The sequence below is a fragment of the Lathyrus oleraceus genome, chromosome 7 (genome assembly GCF_024323335.1).
Source record: "Lathyrus oleraceus cultivar Zhongwan6 chromosome 7, CAAS_Psat_ZW6_1.0, whole genome shotgun sequence".
Taxonomy (NCBI): domain Eukaryota; kingdom Viridiplantae; phylum Streptophyta; class Magnoliopsida; order Fabales; family Fabaceae; genus Lathyrus; species Lathyrus oleraceus.
The window spans coordinates 38,342,362-38,361,575 of record NC_066585.1 but is presented as its reverse complement, the minus strand read 5'-3'; the positions used below and the strand labels follow the sequence as shown (position 1 = coordinate 38,361,575).

At 30.3% G+C, this 19,214-nt stretch overlaps 2 protein-coding genes and 1 long non-coding RNA gene across 3 annotated transcripts; all 3 read left to right on the top strand.

Moving 5' to 3' along the window:
• The first annotated feature begins 12,327 nt into the window (after positions 1-12,327).
• On the top strand, positions 12,328-13,655 carry LOC127107111 (uncharacterized). Its single transcript, XR_007795632.1, has 2 exons — positions 12,328-12,739; positions 13,262-13,655. It is a non-coding gene; the product is annotated as an uncharacterized LOC127107111 (long non-coding RNA).
• A 1,298-nt stretch (positions 13,656-14,953) lies between these two features.
• On the top strand, positions 14,954-16,138 carry LOC127101897 (probable fructokinase-6, chloroplastic). Its single transcript, XM_051039327.1, has 4 exons — positions 14,954-15,184; positions 15,304-15,501; positions 15,617-15,754; positions 16,064-16,138. The coding sequence occupies exons 1-4, from the start codon at positions 14,996-14,998 to the stop codon at positions 16,136-16,138; spliced, it is 600 nt and encodes a 199-aa protein (XP_050895284.1). The 5' UTR covers positions 14,954-14,995.
• Positions 16,139-16,304: 166 nt separating this feature from the next.
• Positions 16,305-18,243, top strand: LOC127101581 (sucrose synthase 2-like). Its single transcript, XM_051039032.1, has 5 exons — positions 16,305-16,558; positions 17,158-17,479; positions 17,550-17,794; positions 17,866-18,004; positions 18,166-18,243. The coding sequence occupies exons 1-5, from the start codon at positions 16,320-16,322 to the stop codon at positions 18,202-18,204; spliced, it is 984 nt and encodes a 327-aa protein (XP_050894989.1). The 5' UTR covers positions 16,305-16,319; the 3' UTR covers positions 18,205-18,243.
• Positions 18,244-19,214: the final 971 nt, after the last annotated feature.

The following is a 19,214-nucleotide window of genomic DNA, read 5'->3' as shown; positions in this document are numbered from 1 at the left end:
GTATCCCCAGCAAACTTGGTGAATTTGGGGATTTTGGTCCTCAGGGACGCATCTGTCTGTAAGACATATTCTGCCAAAGGCGATGTATAATTTGGTCTTCTAAGACCAAAATTTACCCCATTTCAAATCATAATTCTCTCGACTATAGCTGCTAGGTTATTATTTGCTGCCACGTCATCATCTCGGGCTTGCCATATGATATCATGGGCATTTTGATTCTTATTTACCATTAACACCCTTGGTTCTCTGGGTACATGTGGTTCGACCCTAGGAGGTACCACTATTCCCCCTTGATTTTGTGGGATCTGGTTAATGGTGAGGTCCTCCTCAAACATGGGCTCTTGATTCTCTCTCACCCAATCCCTGGGCAGGGGACGCCGGGGCTGAAGAATACCAAGAAACTGAGACATTCGAGCCAGTTGTGCTGTCATCTGTTGATTCGACTAAGTTGTATTCTGAATCAGAGGATTTAGCACAGTGGCCAAAGTTTGAGTTAACATCTGGACCATTTCATGATTGCTTTCGTCCATCTGTTGTCTCCATGCCGCCGCAGAATTATTAGTAAGAGTGGGTAGTTGTACTGGGTGTCTTGGACCTAACGCTTGATTGGCTCGACCCGTGTTTATACCAGACCGTTGTATTGGTGAATTTATGTTAGCCGCTGGTTCCGAAAAAGTAGAACCCACATTCTGTAGATTAGCCATCACTAAAGTTGGCATTCCATATGGCTGTTCTCGACCGCTAAATGCTATTGAAAAACCAGGGGGTACCTACGGCCTATTTGGGATGTCACTAATTGGTGAAGGAGTGTGGGGAGGTCCCCTAGGTCCAACATAAGTCAGAATTGGTTCAGAATGGGAGATCGAATGCGTAGGCATCGAACTCACCATAGACGAAACTATTTCGGACACATGCGTCGTGCCCGTGTCTCCCTGTTTGTCGTGCGTCCTTTATGGCTATTTTACCACTTCTTAAAAAGCATACAACGACTCTTTTCTCAAACCGAAATTAGCAATCATATAGAACGTTAGCACTGGTCCCACTGGGCGTGCCAATTTGTTTACCTTGGAAAATTGTAAACAACCGCTGATCTTCCAAATTTCTATATTTGGTCACTCACAGGATCGATCAGATTGATCCTAGGACATGTGATAAACGTCTCGTAAAGTAATAGCAATAACGTAATAGTAATAAATGATCAAACTAAACGTCAAATCAAAGTATTAAAGAAAACTAAGGACAAAAGAGTGACTTGAACGAAAAGAAAAGTTTTAAATTAATGTTTAGAACTAATAAAGAAAAATGAAGTAAACCACGGGAATTGTAAAAGGGTTCAAAGTAATCAAAAAGGTTTGTCAGTGCTGGAATCTGTAAGACTGTAAGGTAAAGGTTTAAGGTAAGGAAAAGAACTAAGGATCTTTAAACTTGTAAATGACAAAGTAACAATAAAGTGTTTGAAAGGAAAGAACAAAGAAGAATGTTTCTGAAGAGGAAGTAAAGACAAATTTATAATGCTTTGAAATTATTAAAAAATGGTGTGACAACATACATTCTACGTCTTACAGTTCTTCTTCACACGAATACTTAGTAAACTTACAGATTTTTATACACAATTTGACACACTTTTTTAACACTGAGACCCTGTATTTATACTGGATCTAAATAACCGCTTTGACGATCCATCAACCACGTCGATACATGTGGCGCCCTGCATGCGTATGTTCGCTCACTCTGCTTCCACGTGTATCTTCGCGATTTCTAACGGAGGTAATCTTCCCTCCTTTATTTAAATTTCAAATCTGTGATCGAAACCATTTTCTAACCACTCCTCAAGGAACTGCTCTGATATTTCAGCAATAAACTTGATCTTTATCCAATCTGCCAAGTCGGCTTAACCTCAGCTGGTCAAATTACTTCTTAGTCGAAACCAGCTGTGCATATTTTCCAATTTTGGTAAATTGAAGTAGGCGTCGAAAATTTGAGCTAACATAACCCGATGAATAAAAACCCATTACATGTCTCTGAACCCTAGGTAGATAAACCCTATATAAATTATACACGGCTTCTGCTTAACTTTTATCAAACCATCATATATATTCACGTAAATTGATAGCTTCAACTCTTAATACCAACTCAGGAATTTTATTTAAATTCTATCGGGCTTCCGCTTTACCTTCCTCAAATATATTCTCGTAGGTATGTGAATCAACGGTGTTACCATAGGTTTGATTTAAATACTGGTATGTATTTGCACCATTTCTTTAGATCTAATTCCCTATCAATTAAATTTCACTTAATTTCATTCATATAGCAGAAATCTCTATGATACAATTTGATTGGTCTCTATGATACAATTTCTAAATTTTGTTCTAAATTATGGAGCTTCATTCTAACAGTTGAAGATGAAGTTTATTCATTTAGCAGAAATCTCTATGATACAATTTGATTGGTCTCTTGTCAGAGTTTATTTTTCTTTTCCTCGTCTGTGATATACACAACATACAAAAATATCTTATTTGATAAGAACACAAATGATATATACAAAAATAAGAAGACAACATTTGTTTGGTAGAAACACAAATTGTATATACAACTATAGCAAGAATTATTCCACTATTTTTGTTTAAATTCAGATGTATTTCATTTGTTTCTTAGGTGCCAAGCAAATGAATTTCGATGGATTCATGGCTTATGTGAAATATAACAGCAAAATGATTAAATGAAATTAACTTTTATAATTTTAGTAAATAATAATAATAGTAGTGTAGTAAAGGTAATAATAAAAGGATTTTGATTTGTTTTATATTGATTTTCCTTTATTTTTCGACTCAGATACATGAAAAATGAATAATATAATATTTATTTTAAAAGATTATAAAAAAACTAAAAAATAAAAATAAAAATTTAAAAAGTAGATTTTTTAATTTTAAAATCATTTAAGTGAAGCTAAAAACATTAAAAAAACTCTAAAAATAGGAAAAATTCAATGTGTGAAAATGTTTCTACTATTTATATCAAGTTTAGGTTAAAACATTTAATTATAACATTAAAAGCTGAATCAACAATAAAAGAAAATTAATAATTAATGTAAATGGATTAAAAAAGTAGAAATTTAAATTTTAAAATAAGTGAAGGTAAAAACATAACAAAAAGAAAAACTCTAAAAATAGGGAAAATTCAATGTGTCAAAATATTTGACTTTTATGGTTTTTAATTAAAACAAAATTGTCAAAAACGAAATAAAGCATAAAAATTAAAATTAGCCCTTTTAACTATATATGTTTTTTATGTTTTTTTGGATTTATTTTGAATAAAAAGTGAAAAAAGTGAAAAGCAGATGAGTTTATTTTATTTCTTTCTTAGGTGCCAAGCAAATGAATTTCCATGGATTCATGGATTATGTAAAATGTAACAGCAAAATGATTAAATGAAATTAAACTTTTTAATTTTAGTAAATAATAAACGGATTTTGATTTTTCTTTTTTTATATACTAATTATCCTTTATTTTTATACTAAAATGCATGAAAAATAAATAATATAATAATTATTTAAAAAATGATAAAAAATTCAAAAATTAAATTTAAAAATTAAAAAAGTAGAAGTTTTAATTTTAAAATAATTTAACTGAAGGTAAAAACATTATTGTTTGTCCGACTTCTTTATTCTGTATTCATGTTTAACATGAAAGTATGAATTTACTGCTAAAGGAGAAGGAATTTGTGAAAACATACTGTGGTTTTAGCTTTTAGTAAAAACCTCCATTGGTAGATTTATGGGGAATTTGTTTCACATTCTCGATCAAGTTTACATTTCTCCCAAAATAGCTGATAGATTTATTTGGTGGCGGGACGACGTTGATTTCTCTGTTAGAAGCAGTTATGTTGTAAATTAGAAGTAGGTGGATGGCAATTCTGCCATGGATACAACGTGTCTTGATGACTTAGACTTGATTTGGAAATTGAAAATTCCTAGCAAGGTCTAAGTTTTCTGCTGGACAATGTTGATGAAAGAATATTCTCCTTGAGACTGATAGTGGAGAGCATGTCCTTTTTTGTTAAGTAATTGAGGAAGATGAGCTGCATCTTTTCAAGAACTATGTGATTAGCAAAGTTATGTAGCTAGGAATTGAGGTGGAGGAGCGAAGTAGCTGCCTAGCATATTACCTGTTATTAATTTGCTCAAAGTTGGAAAATTGATTTTTTGACAAATTACACAACATACAACAATATTTTAATTGATAAGAACACAAATGATATATACAAAAATAAGAAGACAACATTTGTTAGATAGAAACACAAATTGTATATACAACTATAACAAGAATTATTCCACTATTTTTGTTTAAATTCAGATGTATTTCATTTGTTTCGTAGGTGCCAAGCAAATGAATCTCGATGGATTCATGGCTTATGTAAAATATAACAGCAAAATGATTAAATGAAATTAATTTATATAATTTTAGTAAATAATAATAGTAGTAGTGTAGTAAAGGTAATAATAAAAGGATTTTGATTTGTTTTATATTGATTTTTCTTTATTTTTCGACTCAGATACATGAACAATGAATAATATAATAATTATTTTAAAAGATTATAAAAAAATAAAAAAATAAAAAAAAATAAAAAAAGTAGAATTTTTAATTTGAAAATTATTTAAGTGACGGTAAAAACATTAAAAAAAAAACTCTAAAAATAGGAAAAATTCAGTGTGTGAAAATGTTTCTACTATATATATCAAGGTTAGGTTAAAACATTTAATTATAACATTAAAAGCTGAATCAACAATAAAAGAAAATTAATAATTAAGGTAAATGGATCCTAACATAATATTTTTTATTTTATTTTATGCAATGAATCAAAATATTTGAGCTTTATGGTTTTTTATTAAAACAAAATTGTCAAAAATGAAATAAAGCATAAAAAACATTAATTAATAAAAATTAAAATTACCCTTTTGACTTTTTAATTTTTCTATAATAATCACAATGTATTTTTTTATCTTTTTTTTTATATATTTTGAATAAAAAGTGAAAAAAAGTATAAAAAAACAATAATTTATTTATTTATTTCTTAGGTGCCAAGCCAATGAATTTGGATGGTTTCATAGCTTATGTAAAATGTAACAGCAAAATGATTAAATGAAAATAATTTTTATAATTTTAGTAAATAATAATAATCGTAGTGTAATAAAGGTAATAAGAAAAGGATTTTTCTTTTTCTTTTTCTTTATTGGTTTTTCTTTATTTTTTAGACTAAATTACATGAAAAATGAATAATATAATAATTATTTAAAAAATTAATAAAAAATTCAAAAATAAAATATAAATATTAAAAAAGTAGAAATTTAAATTTTAAAATAAGTGAAGGTAAAAACATAACAAAAAGAAAAACTCTAAAAATAGGGAAAATTCAATGTGTCAAAATATTTTACTTTTATGGTTTTTAATTGAAACAAAATTGTCCAAAATGAAATAAAGCATAAAAATTAAAATTAGCTCTTTTGAGTTTATATTTTTTTTAATCTTTTTTTGGATTTATTTTGAATAAAAAGTGAAAAGAAAATGAGTTTATTTTATTTCTTTCTTAGGTGCCAAGCAAATGAATTTCCATGGATTCATGGATTAAGTAAAATGTGACATCAAAATGATTTAATGAAATTAAATTTTTTAATTTTAGTAAATAATAATAATAGAAGTGTAATAATGTTAATAATAATAGGATTTTGATTTTTCTTTTTTTTAATATTGATTTTCCTTTATTTTTATACTAAAATACATGAAAAATAAATAATATACTAATTATTTAAAAATATTATAAAAAAATTGGAAAATTAAAAATAAAAATTAAAAAAGTAGAAGTTTTAATTTTCAAAATAATTTAACTGAAGGTAAAAACATTATTGTTTGTCCGACTTCTTTATTCTGTATTCATGTTTAACATGAAAGTATGAATTTATCGCTAAAGGAGAAGGAATTTGTGAAAACCTATTGTGGTTTTAGCTTTCAGTAAAAACCTCCGTTGGTAGATTTATGGAGAATTTGTTTCAAATTCTCGATCACGTTTACATTTCTCCCAAAATAGCTGATAGATTTATTTGGTGGCGGGACGACGTCGATTTCTCTGTCAGAAGCAGTTATGTTGTGAATCAGAAGTAGGTGGATGGCAATTCTGCAATGGATACAACGTGTCTTGATGATTCAGACTTGATTTGGAAATTGAAAATTCCTAGCAAGGTCTAAGTTTTCTGCTGGACAATGTTGATGAAAGAATATTCTCCTTGAGACTGATAGTTGTAGAGCTTGTCCTTTTTTGTTAAGTAATTGAGGAAGATGAGTTGCATCTTTTTAAGTACTATGTGATTAGAAAAGTTGTGTAGCTAGGAATTTAGGTGGAGGAGCGAAATAGCTGCCTAGCATATTACCTATTATTAATTCGCTCAAAGTTGGACAATTGATTTTTTGACAAATTACTTAGATTGATTCTGGCAGCAACTTATTCGATTCTTTGATTGAACTGAAATGTTATTATTTTCAAGGAGGACAAGTTGGCTAACTTTTAGCTTGCAAATTATTCTAATTCAAAAAAGTTATATGATAAAGAAATTTTACTTATCAATTCGATTAAACTTAAGGGTTCTGATAAATGATATGTAACACTTTTACAAACCAAAAAAACATGTATAGAGGTCAAAATTCCCAAAATCCCAAACGATTGAAAGTGAGGGTGAAAGAAAAAAAAATACCACTAATCATTTCCCCTTCTTTCACACTTAACCATTTTAAAGTCCAAATTTAATGTAATAAAAGAAATACCATTTTTCAATATTTTTTTTATCTTCAATATAAAATTATTTTAAAATATTTATATATATTAAATAATTTTGTAATTGGGCCTAAGTGATATAAAACTCGATGAATAAAAACCCATTACATGTCTCCGAACCCTAGGTAGATAAACCCTATATAAATTATACGGCGCTTCTCCTTAACTTTTATCAAACCATCATATATATTCACGTAAGTTGGTAGCTTCAACTCTTAATACCAACTCATGAATTTGATTTAAATTCTACTGGCCTTCTGCTTTACCTTCCTCAAATATGTTCTTGTAGGTATGTGAATCAACGGTGTTACCATGGGTTTGATTTAAATACTGGTATATATTTGCACCATTTCTTCAGATCTAATTCGCTATCAATTAAATTTCACTTAATTTCATTCATATGTGATATTCTATAATCTCCTCTAAATCTTGTTCTAAATTATGGAGCTTCATTCTAACAGTTGAAGATGAAGTTTATTCATTCAGCAGAAATCTCTATGATGCAATTTGATTGGTCTCTTGTCAGAGTTTATTTTTCTTTTCCTCGACCGTGATTTCCTTGATTAATTGAGGTCAGTCATGGTTTTTATATTCAATAATTATTCTTGTATTTGTTAAGAATTTGAAGTTTGTTTTCTGGATTTTTTGTGTGTGTGATGGAATTATGATAGAATTAAAATATATGCTTGCTAGGTATGTCTGTTCTCTTAATTATGTAGTTTGCAAGATTTGATGGAATATATTTTGTTGGATTCTTGCAGTTTTAATAGATTTAAGCTTCTCAAAGTTACTGAATTATAGGAAAAAAAATTCTTTTGTTGAGCTTCATGAGATTCAGTATGGAATTGTAATAACAATAAAACATATGCTTGTTAGGTACGTTTGGTCTCTTCAATATGTAGTTAGCGAGATTTCTATATATATTTTGTTGGATTCTTGCAATTGTTATAGATTTTAGCTTATTAAAGCTACTGGATTATAGGGTAATTGTGTGTTTGGTGTTCATTTATTTATCTTTACATTCTCTGATAGCTATTCTCATTTGTGTTGTTATATCACTTTACTAATGAATTTATGATTTATGTGCAATCTAGATTGAAAATGGTAATGGATGCATATGTAAGTGTTGCACCTTCAGGTTGGTAATGGATGCATATGCAGGTGTTGGTCCTTCATGTCATTCTATCACATTGCCAATGGATTCATGTGTGTTTATTTTTGAAATGGTAATTGATGTATATGTAGACAAGAGGAAGACAAGAAAAATCATTGCTGCAAACATTTCCAAGCTTTACATTTGTAACACTTTTATATTAATTTCATTTTTAAATCATGCTAATTGTAAATGTTATTTTATAATATTAGGCTAGTGAAAGTTTTACTTTCATTCATTTTATGTTGAGCTAGCTTCTCGAGCATCTTCCTCCTCAGAAACATTGAAAGACAAAATATCAACTCGAATGAAAGCACTATTGAGGATGGTACTAATGCAAACATTCAAAATTCTGAAACAAACTCATATTTTGTAAACAATTTCAATTAATGATTTCATCCATTACATGTGAAGCAAATGATGAATTGATTTTCAAATAGGAAATAAAAAAGGGTAGAATGAAATAAATGAAAAACATTCTTGTTTTATGTTTGGGATTCCATATTCTGAGATTATGTAAACAAGTCCAATTAATGGACCTCAAGCATTGCATGTGAAGCAAATGATGAAAGGGTAGAATGAAATAAATGAATAAATTTCTTATTTAATGTTAGGAATGTTTTTTCTCCCCATATTTACTTACATTTTTTATGCTATTTCATTTTTTTTACGTGTGTTATGTTAGACAACATTATAGATCTCGTGCTTGTGTTAATTTCGTTGTTCTGTTAGTTTTATAACAAGATAGATGTTTAATGAGACATTGTGACTTCTGAAAAGTTACTTTTTACCCCTTCAAACAAAAACTTTTATCTATGTAAGGCATGAACACAAAAACCTGTTACATAAGGAATCAACCCTATTAGAAAGATTTTAATGTACACAAATTTAATGTTTGAAAGGAAAAACCAAATACTATATGTTCATAACTATTATTTTCAAATAAAAATATGTAAAATGATACTAAAGACTATTCCTATGACACAACGTAAACGTCTTCATTGCTTTCGCGAACTCCATTTCTTTCAAGCCTTTAGGCACATCTTTAGCCGATCAAGTTTTTGTATTTTACAAAAATCATTTACATATCTCGACCATATAAAATCAGCCATAATAAAAAAAATTATACGCTAGTTTGATAACACAAACTCATGAAAGAAGAATCGGAGAAGAGGCCAAAATATGCATTGCCATTTCAATACACTTTTACCATTCTTGAATAAAACCTCATATTCTAATGGCATAGCTCCTTCATGACAGGTTGGCATAATTTTCACTTCGCTGCAAATATACAATTCTCCTTATCTTCAAAATATGCATTGGGCCAAAGATACAAAAACCCAGTTGATATTTATAAACCCATCATTACATAATTTCAAACCCTAGCCAAACAAACCCTATGTATATATTCACGTAGCATCATCTGTTAATACCAACTCATGACGACACTACTGCTGAGTTTGATTTCAATTCTACGGTGCTACTGCTGAGTTTGATTTAAGTACTGGTAATATGCTTTTTAACTACTTCTTTAGAACATGTTGAGTTTAGTACAGAACTATAAATAAAGATGATATACACAACATACAACAATATTTTATTTGATAAGAACACAAATGATATATACAAAAATAAGAAGACAACATTTGTTTGATAGAAACACAAATTGTATATATAACTATAACAAGAATTATTCCACTATTTTTGTTTAAATTCAGATGTATTTCATTTGTTTCGTAGGTGCCAAGCAAATGAATTTCGATGGATTCATGGCTTATGTAAAATATAACAGCAAAATGATTAAATGAAATTAATTTATATAATTTTAGTAAATAATAATAATAGTAGTGTAGTAAAGGTAATAATAAAAGGATTTTGATTTGTTTTATATTGATTTTCCTTTATTTTTCGACTCAGATACATGAACAATGAATAATATAATAATTATTTTAAAAGATTATAAAAAAATAAAAAAATAAAAAAAAAAAATAAAAAAGTAGAATTTTTAATTTTAAAATTATTTAAATGACGCTAAAAACATTAAAAAAAACTCTAAAAATAGGAAAAATTCAGTGTGTGAAAATGTTTCTACTATTTATATAAAGGTTAGGTTAAAACATTTAATTATAACATTAAAAGCTGAATCAACAATAAAAGAAAATTAATAATTAATGTAAATGGATCCTAATATAATATTTTTTATTTTATTTTATGCAATGAATCAAAATATTTTAGCTTTATGGTTTTTTATTAAAACAAAATTGTCAAAAATGAAATAAAGCATAAAAAACATTAATTAATAAAAATTAAAATGACCCTTTTGACTTTTTAATTTTTCTATAATAATCACAATGTATTTTTTTATCTTTTTTTTTATATATTTTGAATAAAAAGTGAAATAAGTATAAAGAAAAAACAATAATTTATTTTATTTATTTCTTAGGTGCCAAGCCATTGAATTTGGATGGTTTCATGGCTTGTGTAAAATGTAACAGCAAAATGATTAAATGAAAATAATTTTTATAATTTTAGTAAATAATAATAATCGTAGTGTAATAAAGGTAATAAGAAAAGGATTTTTCTTTTTCTTTTTCTTTATTGATTTTTCTTTATTTTTTAGACTAAATTACATGAAAAATGAATCATATAATAATTATTTAAAAAATTAATAAAAAATTCAAAAATAAAATATAAATATTAAAAAAGTAGAAATTTAAATTTTAAAATAAGTGAAGGTAAAAACACAACAAAAAGAAAAACTCTAAAAAAAGGGAAAATTCAATGTGTCAAAATATTTTACTTTTATGGTTTTTAATTGAAACAAAATTGTCCAAAATGAAATAAAGCATAAAAATTAAAATTAGCCCTTTTGAGTTTATATTTTTTTTAATCTTTTTTTGGATTTATTTCGAATAAAAAGTGAAAAGAAAATGAGTTTATTTTATTTCTTTCTTAGGTGCCAAGCAAATGAATTTCCATGGATTCTTGGGTTAAGTAAAATGTGACATCAAAATGATTTAATGAAATTAAATTTTTTAATTTTAGTAAATAATAATAATAGAAGTGTAATAATGGTAATAATAAACGGATTTGGATTTTTCTTTTTTTTTATATTGATTTTCCTTTATTTTTATACTAAAATTCATGAAAAATAAATAATATACTAATTATTTAAAAATATTATAAAAAAATTGGAAAATTAAAAATAAAAATTAAAAAAGTAGAAGTTTTAATTTTCAAAATAATTTAACTGAAGGTAAAAACATTATTGTTTGTCCGACTTCTTTATTCTGTATTCATGTTTAACATGAAAGTATGAATTTATCGCTAAAGGAGAAGGAATTTGTGAAAACCTAGTGTGGTTTTAGCTTTCAGTAAAAACCTCCGTTGGTAGATTTATGGAGAATTTGTTTCAAATTCTCGATCACGTTTACATTTCTCCCAAAATAGATGATAGATTTATTTGGTGGCGGGACGACGTCGATTTCTCTGTCAGAAGCAGTTATGTTGTGAATCAGAAGTAGGTGGATGGCAATTCTGCAATGGATACAACGTGTCTTGATGATTTAGACTTGATTTGGAAATTGAAAATTCCTAGCAAGGTCTAAGTTTTCTGCTGGACAATGTTGATGAAAGAATATTCTCCTTGAGACTGATAGTTGTAGAGCTTGTCCTTTTTTGTTAAGTAATTGAGGAAGATGAGTTGCATCTTTTTAAGTACTATGTGATTAGAAGAGTTGTGTAGCTAGGAATTTAGGTGGAGGAGCGAAATAGCTGCCTAGCATATTACCTGTTATTAATTCGCTCAAAGTTGGACAATTGATTTTTTGACAAATTACTTAGATTGATTCTGGCAGCAACTTATTCGATTCTTTGATTGAACTGAAATGTTATTATTTTCAAGGAGGACAAGTTGGCTAACTTTTAGCTTGCAAATTATTCTAATTCAAAAAAGTTATATGATAAAGAAATTTTACTTATCAATTCGATTAAACTTAAGGGTTCTGATAAATGATATGTAACACTTTTACAAACCAAAAAAACATGTATAGAGGTCAAAATTCCCAAAATCCCAAACGATTGAAAGTGAGGGTGAAAGAAAAAAAAAATACCACTAATCATTTCCCCTTCTTTCACACTTAACCATTTTAAAGTCCAAATTTAATGTAATAAAAGAAATACCATTTTTCAATATTTTTTTTATCTTCAATACAAAATTATTTTAAAATATTTATATATATTAAATAATTTTGTAATTGGGCCTAAGTGATATAAAACCCGATGAATAAAAACCCATTACATGTCTCCGAACCCTAGGTAGATAAACCCTATATAAATTATACGGCGCTTCTCCTTAACTTTTATCAAACCATCATATATATTCACGTAAGTTGGTAGCTTCAACTCTTAATACCAACTCATGAATTTGATTTAAATTCTACTGGCCTTCTGCTTTACCTTCCTCAAATATGTTCTTGTAGGTATGTGAATCAACGGTGTTACCATGGGTTTGATTTAAATACTGGTATATATTTGCACCATTTCTTCAGATCTAATTCCCTATCAATTAAATTTCACTTAATTTCATTCATATGTGATATTCTATAATCTCCTCTAAATCTTGTTCTAAATTATGGAGCTTCATTCTAACAGTTGAAGATGAAGTTTATTCATTCAGCAGAAATCTCTATGATGCAATTTGATTGGTCTCTTGTCAGAGTTTATTTTTCTTTTCCTCGACCGTGATTTCCTTGATTAATTGAGGTCAGTCATGGTTTTTATATTCAATAATTATTCTTGTATTTGTTAAGAATTTGAAGTTTGTTTTCTGGATTTTTTGTGTGTGTGATGGAATTATGATAGAATTAAAATATATGCTTGCTAGGTATGTCTGTTCTCTTAATTATGTAGTTTGCAAGATTTGATGGAATATATTTTGTTGGATTCTTGCAGTTTTAATAGATTTAAGCTTCTCAAAGTTACTGAATTATAGGAAAAAAATTTCTTTTGTTGAGCTTCATGAGATTCAGTATGGAATTGTAATAACAATAAAACATATGCTTGTTAGGTACGTTTGGTCTCTTCAATATGTAGTTAGCGAGATTTCTATATATATTTTGTTGGATTCTTGCAATTGTTATAGATTTTAGCTTATTAAAGCTACTGGATTATAGGGTAATTGTGTGTTTGGTGTTCATTTATTTATCTTTACATTCTCTGATAGCTATTCTCATTTGTGCTGTTATATCACTTTACTAATGAATTTATGATTTATGTGCAATCTAGATTGAAAATGGTAATGGATGCATATGTAAGTGTTGCACCTTCAGGTTGGTAATGGATGCATATGCAGGTGTTGGTCCTTCATGTCATTCTATCACATTGCCAATGGATTCATGTGTGTTTATTTTTGAAATGGTAATTGATGTATATGTAGACAAGAGGAAGACAAGAAAAATCATTGCTGCAAACATTTCCAAGCTTTACATTTGTAACACTTTTATATTAATTTCATTTTTAAATCATGCTAATTGTAAATGTTATTTTATAATATTAGGCTAGTGAAAGTTTTACTTTCATTCATTTTATGTTGAGCTAGCTTCTCGAGCATCTTCCTCCTCAGAAACATTGAAAGACAAAATATCAACTCGAATGAAAGCACTATTGAGGATGGTACTAATGCAAACATTCAAAATTCTGAAACAAACTCAGATTTTGTAAACAATTTCAATTAATGATTTCATCCATTACATGTGAAGCAAATGATGAATTGATTTTCAAATAGGAAATAAAAAAGGGTAGAATGAAATAAATGAAAAACATTCTTGTTTTATGTTTGGGATTCCATATTCTGAGATTATGTAAACAAGTCCAATTAATGGACCTCAAGCATTGCATGTGAAGCAAATGATGAAAGGGTAGAATGAAATAAATGAATAAATTTCTTATTTAATGTTAGGAATGTTTTTTCTCCCCATATTTACTTACATTTTTTATGCTATTTCATTTTTTTTATGTGTGTTATGTTAGACAACATTATAGATCTCGTGCTTGTGTTAATTTCGTTGTTCTGTTAGTTTTATAACAAGATAGATGTTTAATGAGACATTGTGACACTACGCCAAAAATGACTTTTAACAGCGCATCTTAGACAGCGCTTTTAAAAGAAAGCGCTGTCTAAGGTTAAGATTAAAATAAAACACGGAAAATGTTCCAAAAAAATAATGAAAGCGCTGTCTAAGGGGGGGTCTTAGACAGCGCTTTCTAAAAGCGCTGTCTAAGACCCCCCCTTAGACAGCGCTTTTAGAAAGCGCTTTTAAATATAGACTTTAGTCAGCGCTTTTGATAAAGCGCTGTCTAAAGTCTTTAAATTAAAAAACAAATTAAAACCAAAAGCGCTGTCTAAAGTCTTTATTCCCTCCATGTCACGAAAAAAAAGTTATTCCCTCCCAAATCCTAAAAATCCTACATTCTTCTCCCAAACCCTCAATCAGAGCTTGCTTCTCTTTCTCCCAAATCCACTCCCCCTTCTTCCAACCCTCAATCAGAGCTTGTTTATCCTGTGTGAAAGATTCTTCCCCTAAACCCCATTATATGTGCGAAAATGGGATCCGAAGCTATGGTTCCAGAATGGGCATCGGAGCCTTGCATAATGGGAATCGACGAAGCCGGAAGAGGTCCCGTTCTTGGTCCTATGGTCTATGGCTGTTTATACTGTCCTCTCTCCTACAAGAAAAACCTAGCTACTTTGAGTTTCGCCGGTACTTTCTCAATCAACTTCATTCTCTTTTTTTTCTGATTATTTTATAATCAATTAAATTGGCACCAATGATATTTTGTGTTATTTAATCGTAAGTAAATATTTGGTTTTGGTTACAACCAATCTTCGACGGTGCCCCTAAGTAAGTAATTTTCGTTGTTTGGCATTACTGTATTTTAGTTTCATGAATCAGAAATCTTAAAGTTCTCTTCCAAACTCATTTTCAACATAAATAGGTTGGTGAGGATGAATTTGGATATATGCTTGCTGATATACTCAAGGAAAATAATGTAAACAACCAAGGGATGCGTTTTGACCCTGGTGCACGTACTGCCTTAGCATTTGTTACACTGAGGAGTGACGGAGAGCGAGAGTTCATGTTTTATCGTAATCCCAGTGCTGATATGCTGCTCCAAGAAGATGAACTAGACTTGGACTTAATCAGAAAGGTGAAAATTAAAACTTCAAAACATTGGTCGAGTCTATGTTCTTCCAACGTTTTCCACTTTAACTCTACCTAATTCATATATTATTGTTGTAAAATTCTTCTGTTATTTATTTCTGGCAGGCCAAGATCTTTCATTACGGGTCGATCAGTCTTATAACAGAATCATGCAAATCGGCACATATAGCTGCTGCAAAGGCAGCAAAAGATGCCGGCGTATTTCTGTCTTATGACCCTAACCTGCGGCTTCCTTTATGGCCTTCTGCAGATAGTGCTAGAGAAGGGATTCTGAGTATATGGGAGACTGCAGATATCATCAAGGTTCTTTTATTCTTTAGTTTCCATTTTCTTGTTCCGTTCCATTGTTTAGAATACGAATTACAGGGTTATGTCAATACCTTCTCTAACAAAACCAATCTGATAATTGTATTTTCAGATAAGTGAAGAAGAGATTTCATTTCTTACAAATGGTGAAAATCCATACGATGACGCCGTTGTACGAAAACTTTTCCATCCAAACCTCAAGCTACTGCTTGTTACTGAAGGTTCAGAAGGCTGCAGATATTACACCAAGGTATGCCTTCCAAAAACCCTACTCCTTCCGGCCATTGCATTTGATAAATCACTTCTTGTTAGTCTGTTTTATACTGCTCTCCCTTTTATAAATTGTTCGGCTTGTTAATATAATCTATTATGCAATATTTTTTCCATCTCTTTTATAAGCTCGTGAGCTATTTATACTTTGGAGATAAAGCTGCAATACAAATGATTGCATGTTGTTTTGCAACTATATGCTCCTAAATAGAAGATTCCATGTTGTATTTCAAATATGATTTGCTTGTTTTTATGGAACCTTGCATCCCATTTGGCATTGTGTGTGTAGACATCTGGTGATTCTGCTGAGAAACTTGGCCTTCTTTGTTGGGGTAGCACAATTTGTTGGGTAGTAATGACATAATTAAAGTCCACCAAGTTATGACACTAAAGACGCCTATCCATTTTGCTTCTAATCTGTCTATAGATTTCTTATCCCTTATGCTAATTAACATTTAAGTTTTTTTTTTCTAGTTCTACAAGTCTTCATATATGTTTTTTCGCTTTCTATTAGAATAATGTTTCTCATTTCATTTTCTTAACGTATGTTGTGTTCCAGGAAGAATACTATTGGCCAGTATGAGAGTCACACTGCTTTTACTCTTCCGGGACTGTATAGAGTTGTCCACGGCATTGATGTTTTTGATCCCAAGTTCAACATTGTCTCTCCTGGAGCAGATATGACAATATATTTTCCATACTCTGATAAGGAGAAAAGACTCACGGCCCTACACAATTCAATTGAAAAGCTATTATACGGTACCGAGCAGACCGATGAGTACATGTGAGTCAATTGCAGTTGCAGAAATATTTAATTTAGGTTATTTATGCCTATAACAATCCATTATGTTATCTGTTATGCATCATGCTAAAAATGTATGGTCTATTAGCTTCCACTTTACAGTCCTTGCTCATTATTCAGTACCAATGCCATGTTTAAAATTACACCATGATCTTCACGTGTTTATTTATCACAAGGGATATAATATCTAAAGTTGTTGGTAAGAACTGTTGAGAAGCATGCCACATTTTTCAGATATCATTGTGACAGTAAGCAATCATTTTGGTTCTTAAATATGTGCGGCGTTGTCACTGTAGTCCTGTAATGTATCAAAATTGCAAAAACATACCCAAATGCATCTTTCGTTAGTCAATATGGTCCTCCTATGTGTCTTTTGTTTGATAGTTTGGTCATCCAATGCATCTTGTGATAGTCAATTTGATCCATAATATTACTAACAAAAGACACTTGGAAATGTTTTGTAATTTTGATACATTAAGAGACTATAGTGACAATGTCTGACACATTAAGGACTAAAATGGCTAACTACGCAAAATGTGATTATAACAGTTAATGAGTTTATCTTTGTCTCTATGTGGCAGCGGTTCACTGACAGACCGGTCAAAGCCTATAATTTTCTCCATGGCAAGGCTAGACAGAGTTAAAAACATAACTGGTTTGGTAGAAAGCTATGCTAAGAACAGCAAATTGAGGGAACTTGTCAACCTTGTGGTAGTAGCTGGTTATATTGATGTCAAAAAGTCCAGTGACAGAGAAGAAATTGAAAGGATTGAGAAGATGCATGATCTCATGAAGCAATACAATTTGAATGGCGAGTTTCGATGGATTACTGCCCAAACAAATAGAGCACGTAACGGGGAGCTGTATCGCTACATAGCAGATACAAAAGGCGCTTTCGTTCAGGTATTATGCGAACGATTACTGTTTGATCCATCATTCAAGCATCATTTGTAACTCTCATCTCTTGCTGCAGCCTGCTTTCTATGAAGCTTTTGGACTTACAGTTGTGGAGGCCATGACTTGTGGACTCCCTACGTTTGCTACTAACCATGGTGGTCCTGCTGAGATCATCGAGCATGGTGTATCGGGATTCCATATTGATCCTTATCATCCCGACCAAGCATCAGAGCTATTGGTTGATTTTTTCCAACGATGTAAGGAGGACCCAAATCACTGGAATAAAGTATCCGATGGTGGCCTTCAAAGAATATACGAAAGGTCAGTTACTTTTTTATAAAAGTTGATTGCTTTTGATATTGATACTAAAATGCTAAGAAAATAATAATCAGGTACACATGGAAGATTTATTCTGAAAGGCTTATGACCTTGGCTGGAGTTTATAGTTTCTGGAAATATGTTTCCAAACTAGAGAGACGCGAAACTCGGCGATATCTTGAGATGTTCTACATTCTTAAGTTCCGTGATTTGGTAAGTGATATTACAATTTACATCTACTCCCCTGTTGGGATGCTAAATTTTATCATATCTATATGCAGTACCGATATTTCAGATTATCAAGTGTAGTAGAAACAAATGATAGTTGTACTAGCATTGATCTCAAATTTGTGGTTTTCAACTTTTTTTTCCAGGCAAATTCTGTTCCAATAGCAAAGGATGATGCAAATTAACCTGTCCTGCTGGGGCATGGCTGCTTTATGTTTTTATCAAAGTTTGATAGCAGACAATAAGAAATAAGAGTCTTGTATGTATATAAAAGTCTGCTTCTTGTGTTGTAAATTAATATGTTTCTGAAGACTTAGGAGTTCATGGAAGCATGCCTATGTTAGCTTTTATTATATCAGAAATGCTGATAGCAGTTGTCAAAAATTGGTATATATATTTCGTATACCTTAGACAGCGCTTTTGTAAAAAGCGCTGTCTAAGGGGGGGATTAGAAAGCGCTTTAGGCAAAAGCGCTGTCTAAGGGGGGGGGCTTAGACAGCGCTTTTTGAAAAGCGCTGTCTAAGGTATACCTAAAAAAATTAAAATAGGAGGGTCTTAGAAAGCGCTTTTGGCCAAAGCGCTGTCTAAGGGGGTGGGGCTTAGACAGCGCTTTTCAAAAGCGCTGTCTAAGGTATACCTAAAAAATTTAAAATAAGAGGGTCTTATAAAGCGCTTTTGGCCAAAGCGCTGTCTAAGGGGGGGGCTTAGACAGCGCTTTTAAGATTTAAAAAAGCGCTGTCTAAACCTTTAGCAGCGGAGGTTTAGAAAGCGCTTTAAAGCGCTGTCTAAGGCTAAAAAAAGCGTTGTCTAAGGTCTTGTTTGTTGTAGTGTGACTTCTGAAAAGTTACTTTTTACCCCTTCAAACAAAAACTTTTATCTATGTAAGGCATGAACACAAAAACCTGTTACATAAGGAATCAACCCTATTAGAAAGATTTTAATGTACACAAATTTAATGTTTGAAAGGAAAAACCAAATACTATATGTTCATAACTATTATTTTCAAATAAAAATATGTAAAATGATACTAAAGACTATTCATATGACACAACGTAAACGTCTTCATTGCTTTCGCAAACTCCATTTCTTTCAAGCCTTTAGGCACATCTTTAGCCTATCAAGTTTTTGTATTTTACAAAAATCATTTACATATCTCAACCATATAAAATCATCCATAATAAAAAAAATTATACGC

What these genes read in the sequence shown, in the direction of transcription:
- LOC127101897 (XM_051039327.1), top strand. Translation starts at nt 14,996, where the DNA reads ATGCTTGCTGATATACTCAAGGAAAATAATGTAAACAACCAAGGGATG. An exon ending in ACTTGGACTTAATCAGAAAG is followed by an intron (nt 15,185 to 15,303) that starts GTGAAAATTAAA and finishes TATTTCTGGCAG; the next exon opens with GCCAAGATCTTTCATTACGG. An exon ending in AGACTGCAGATATCATCAAG is followed by an intron (nt 15,502 to 15,616) that starts GTTCTTTTATTC and finishes TTGTATTTTCAG; the next exon opens with ATAAGTGAAGAAGAGATTTC.
- LOC127101581 (XM_051039032.1), top strand. Translation starts at nt 16,320, where the DNA reads ATGTTGTGTTCCAGGAAGAATACTATTGGCCAGTATGAGAGTCACACT. An exon ending in GAGCAGACCGATGAGTACAT is followed by an intron (nt 16,559 to 17,157) that starts GTGAGTCAATTG and finishes TCTATGTGGCAG; the next exon opens with CGGTTCACTGACAGACCGGT. An exon ending in CTTCAAAGAATATACGAAAG is followed by an intron (nt 17,795 to 17,865) that starts GTCAGTTACTTT and finishes AATAATAATCAG; the next exon opens with GTACACATGGAAGATTTATT.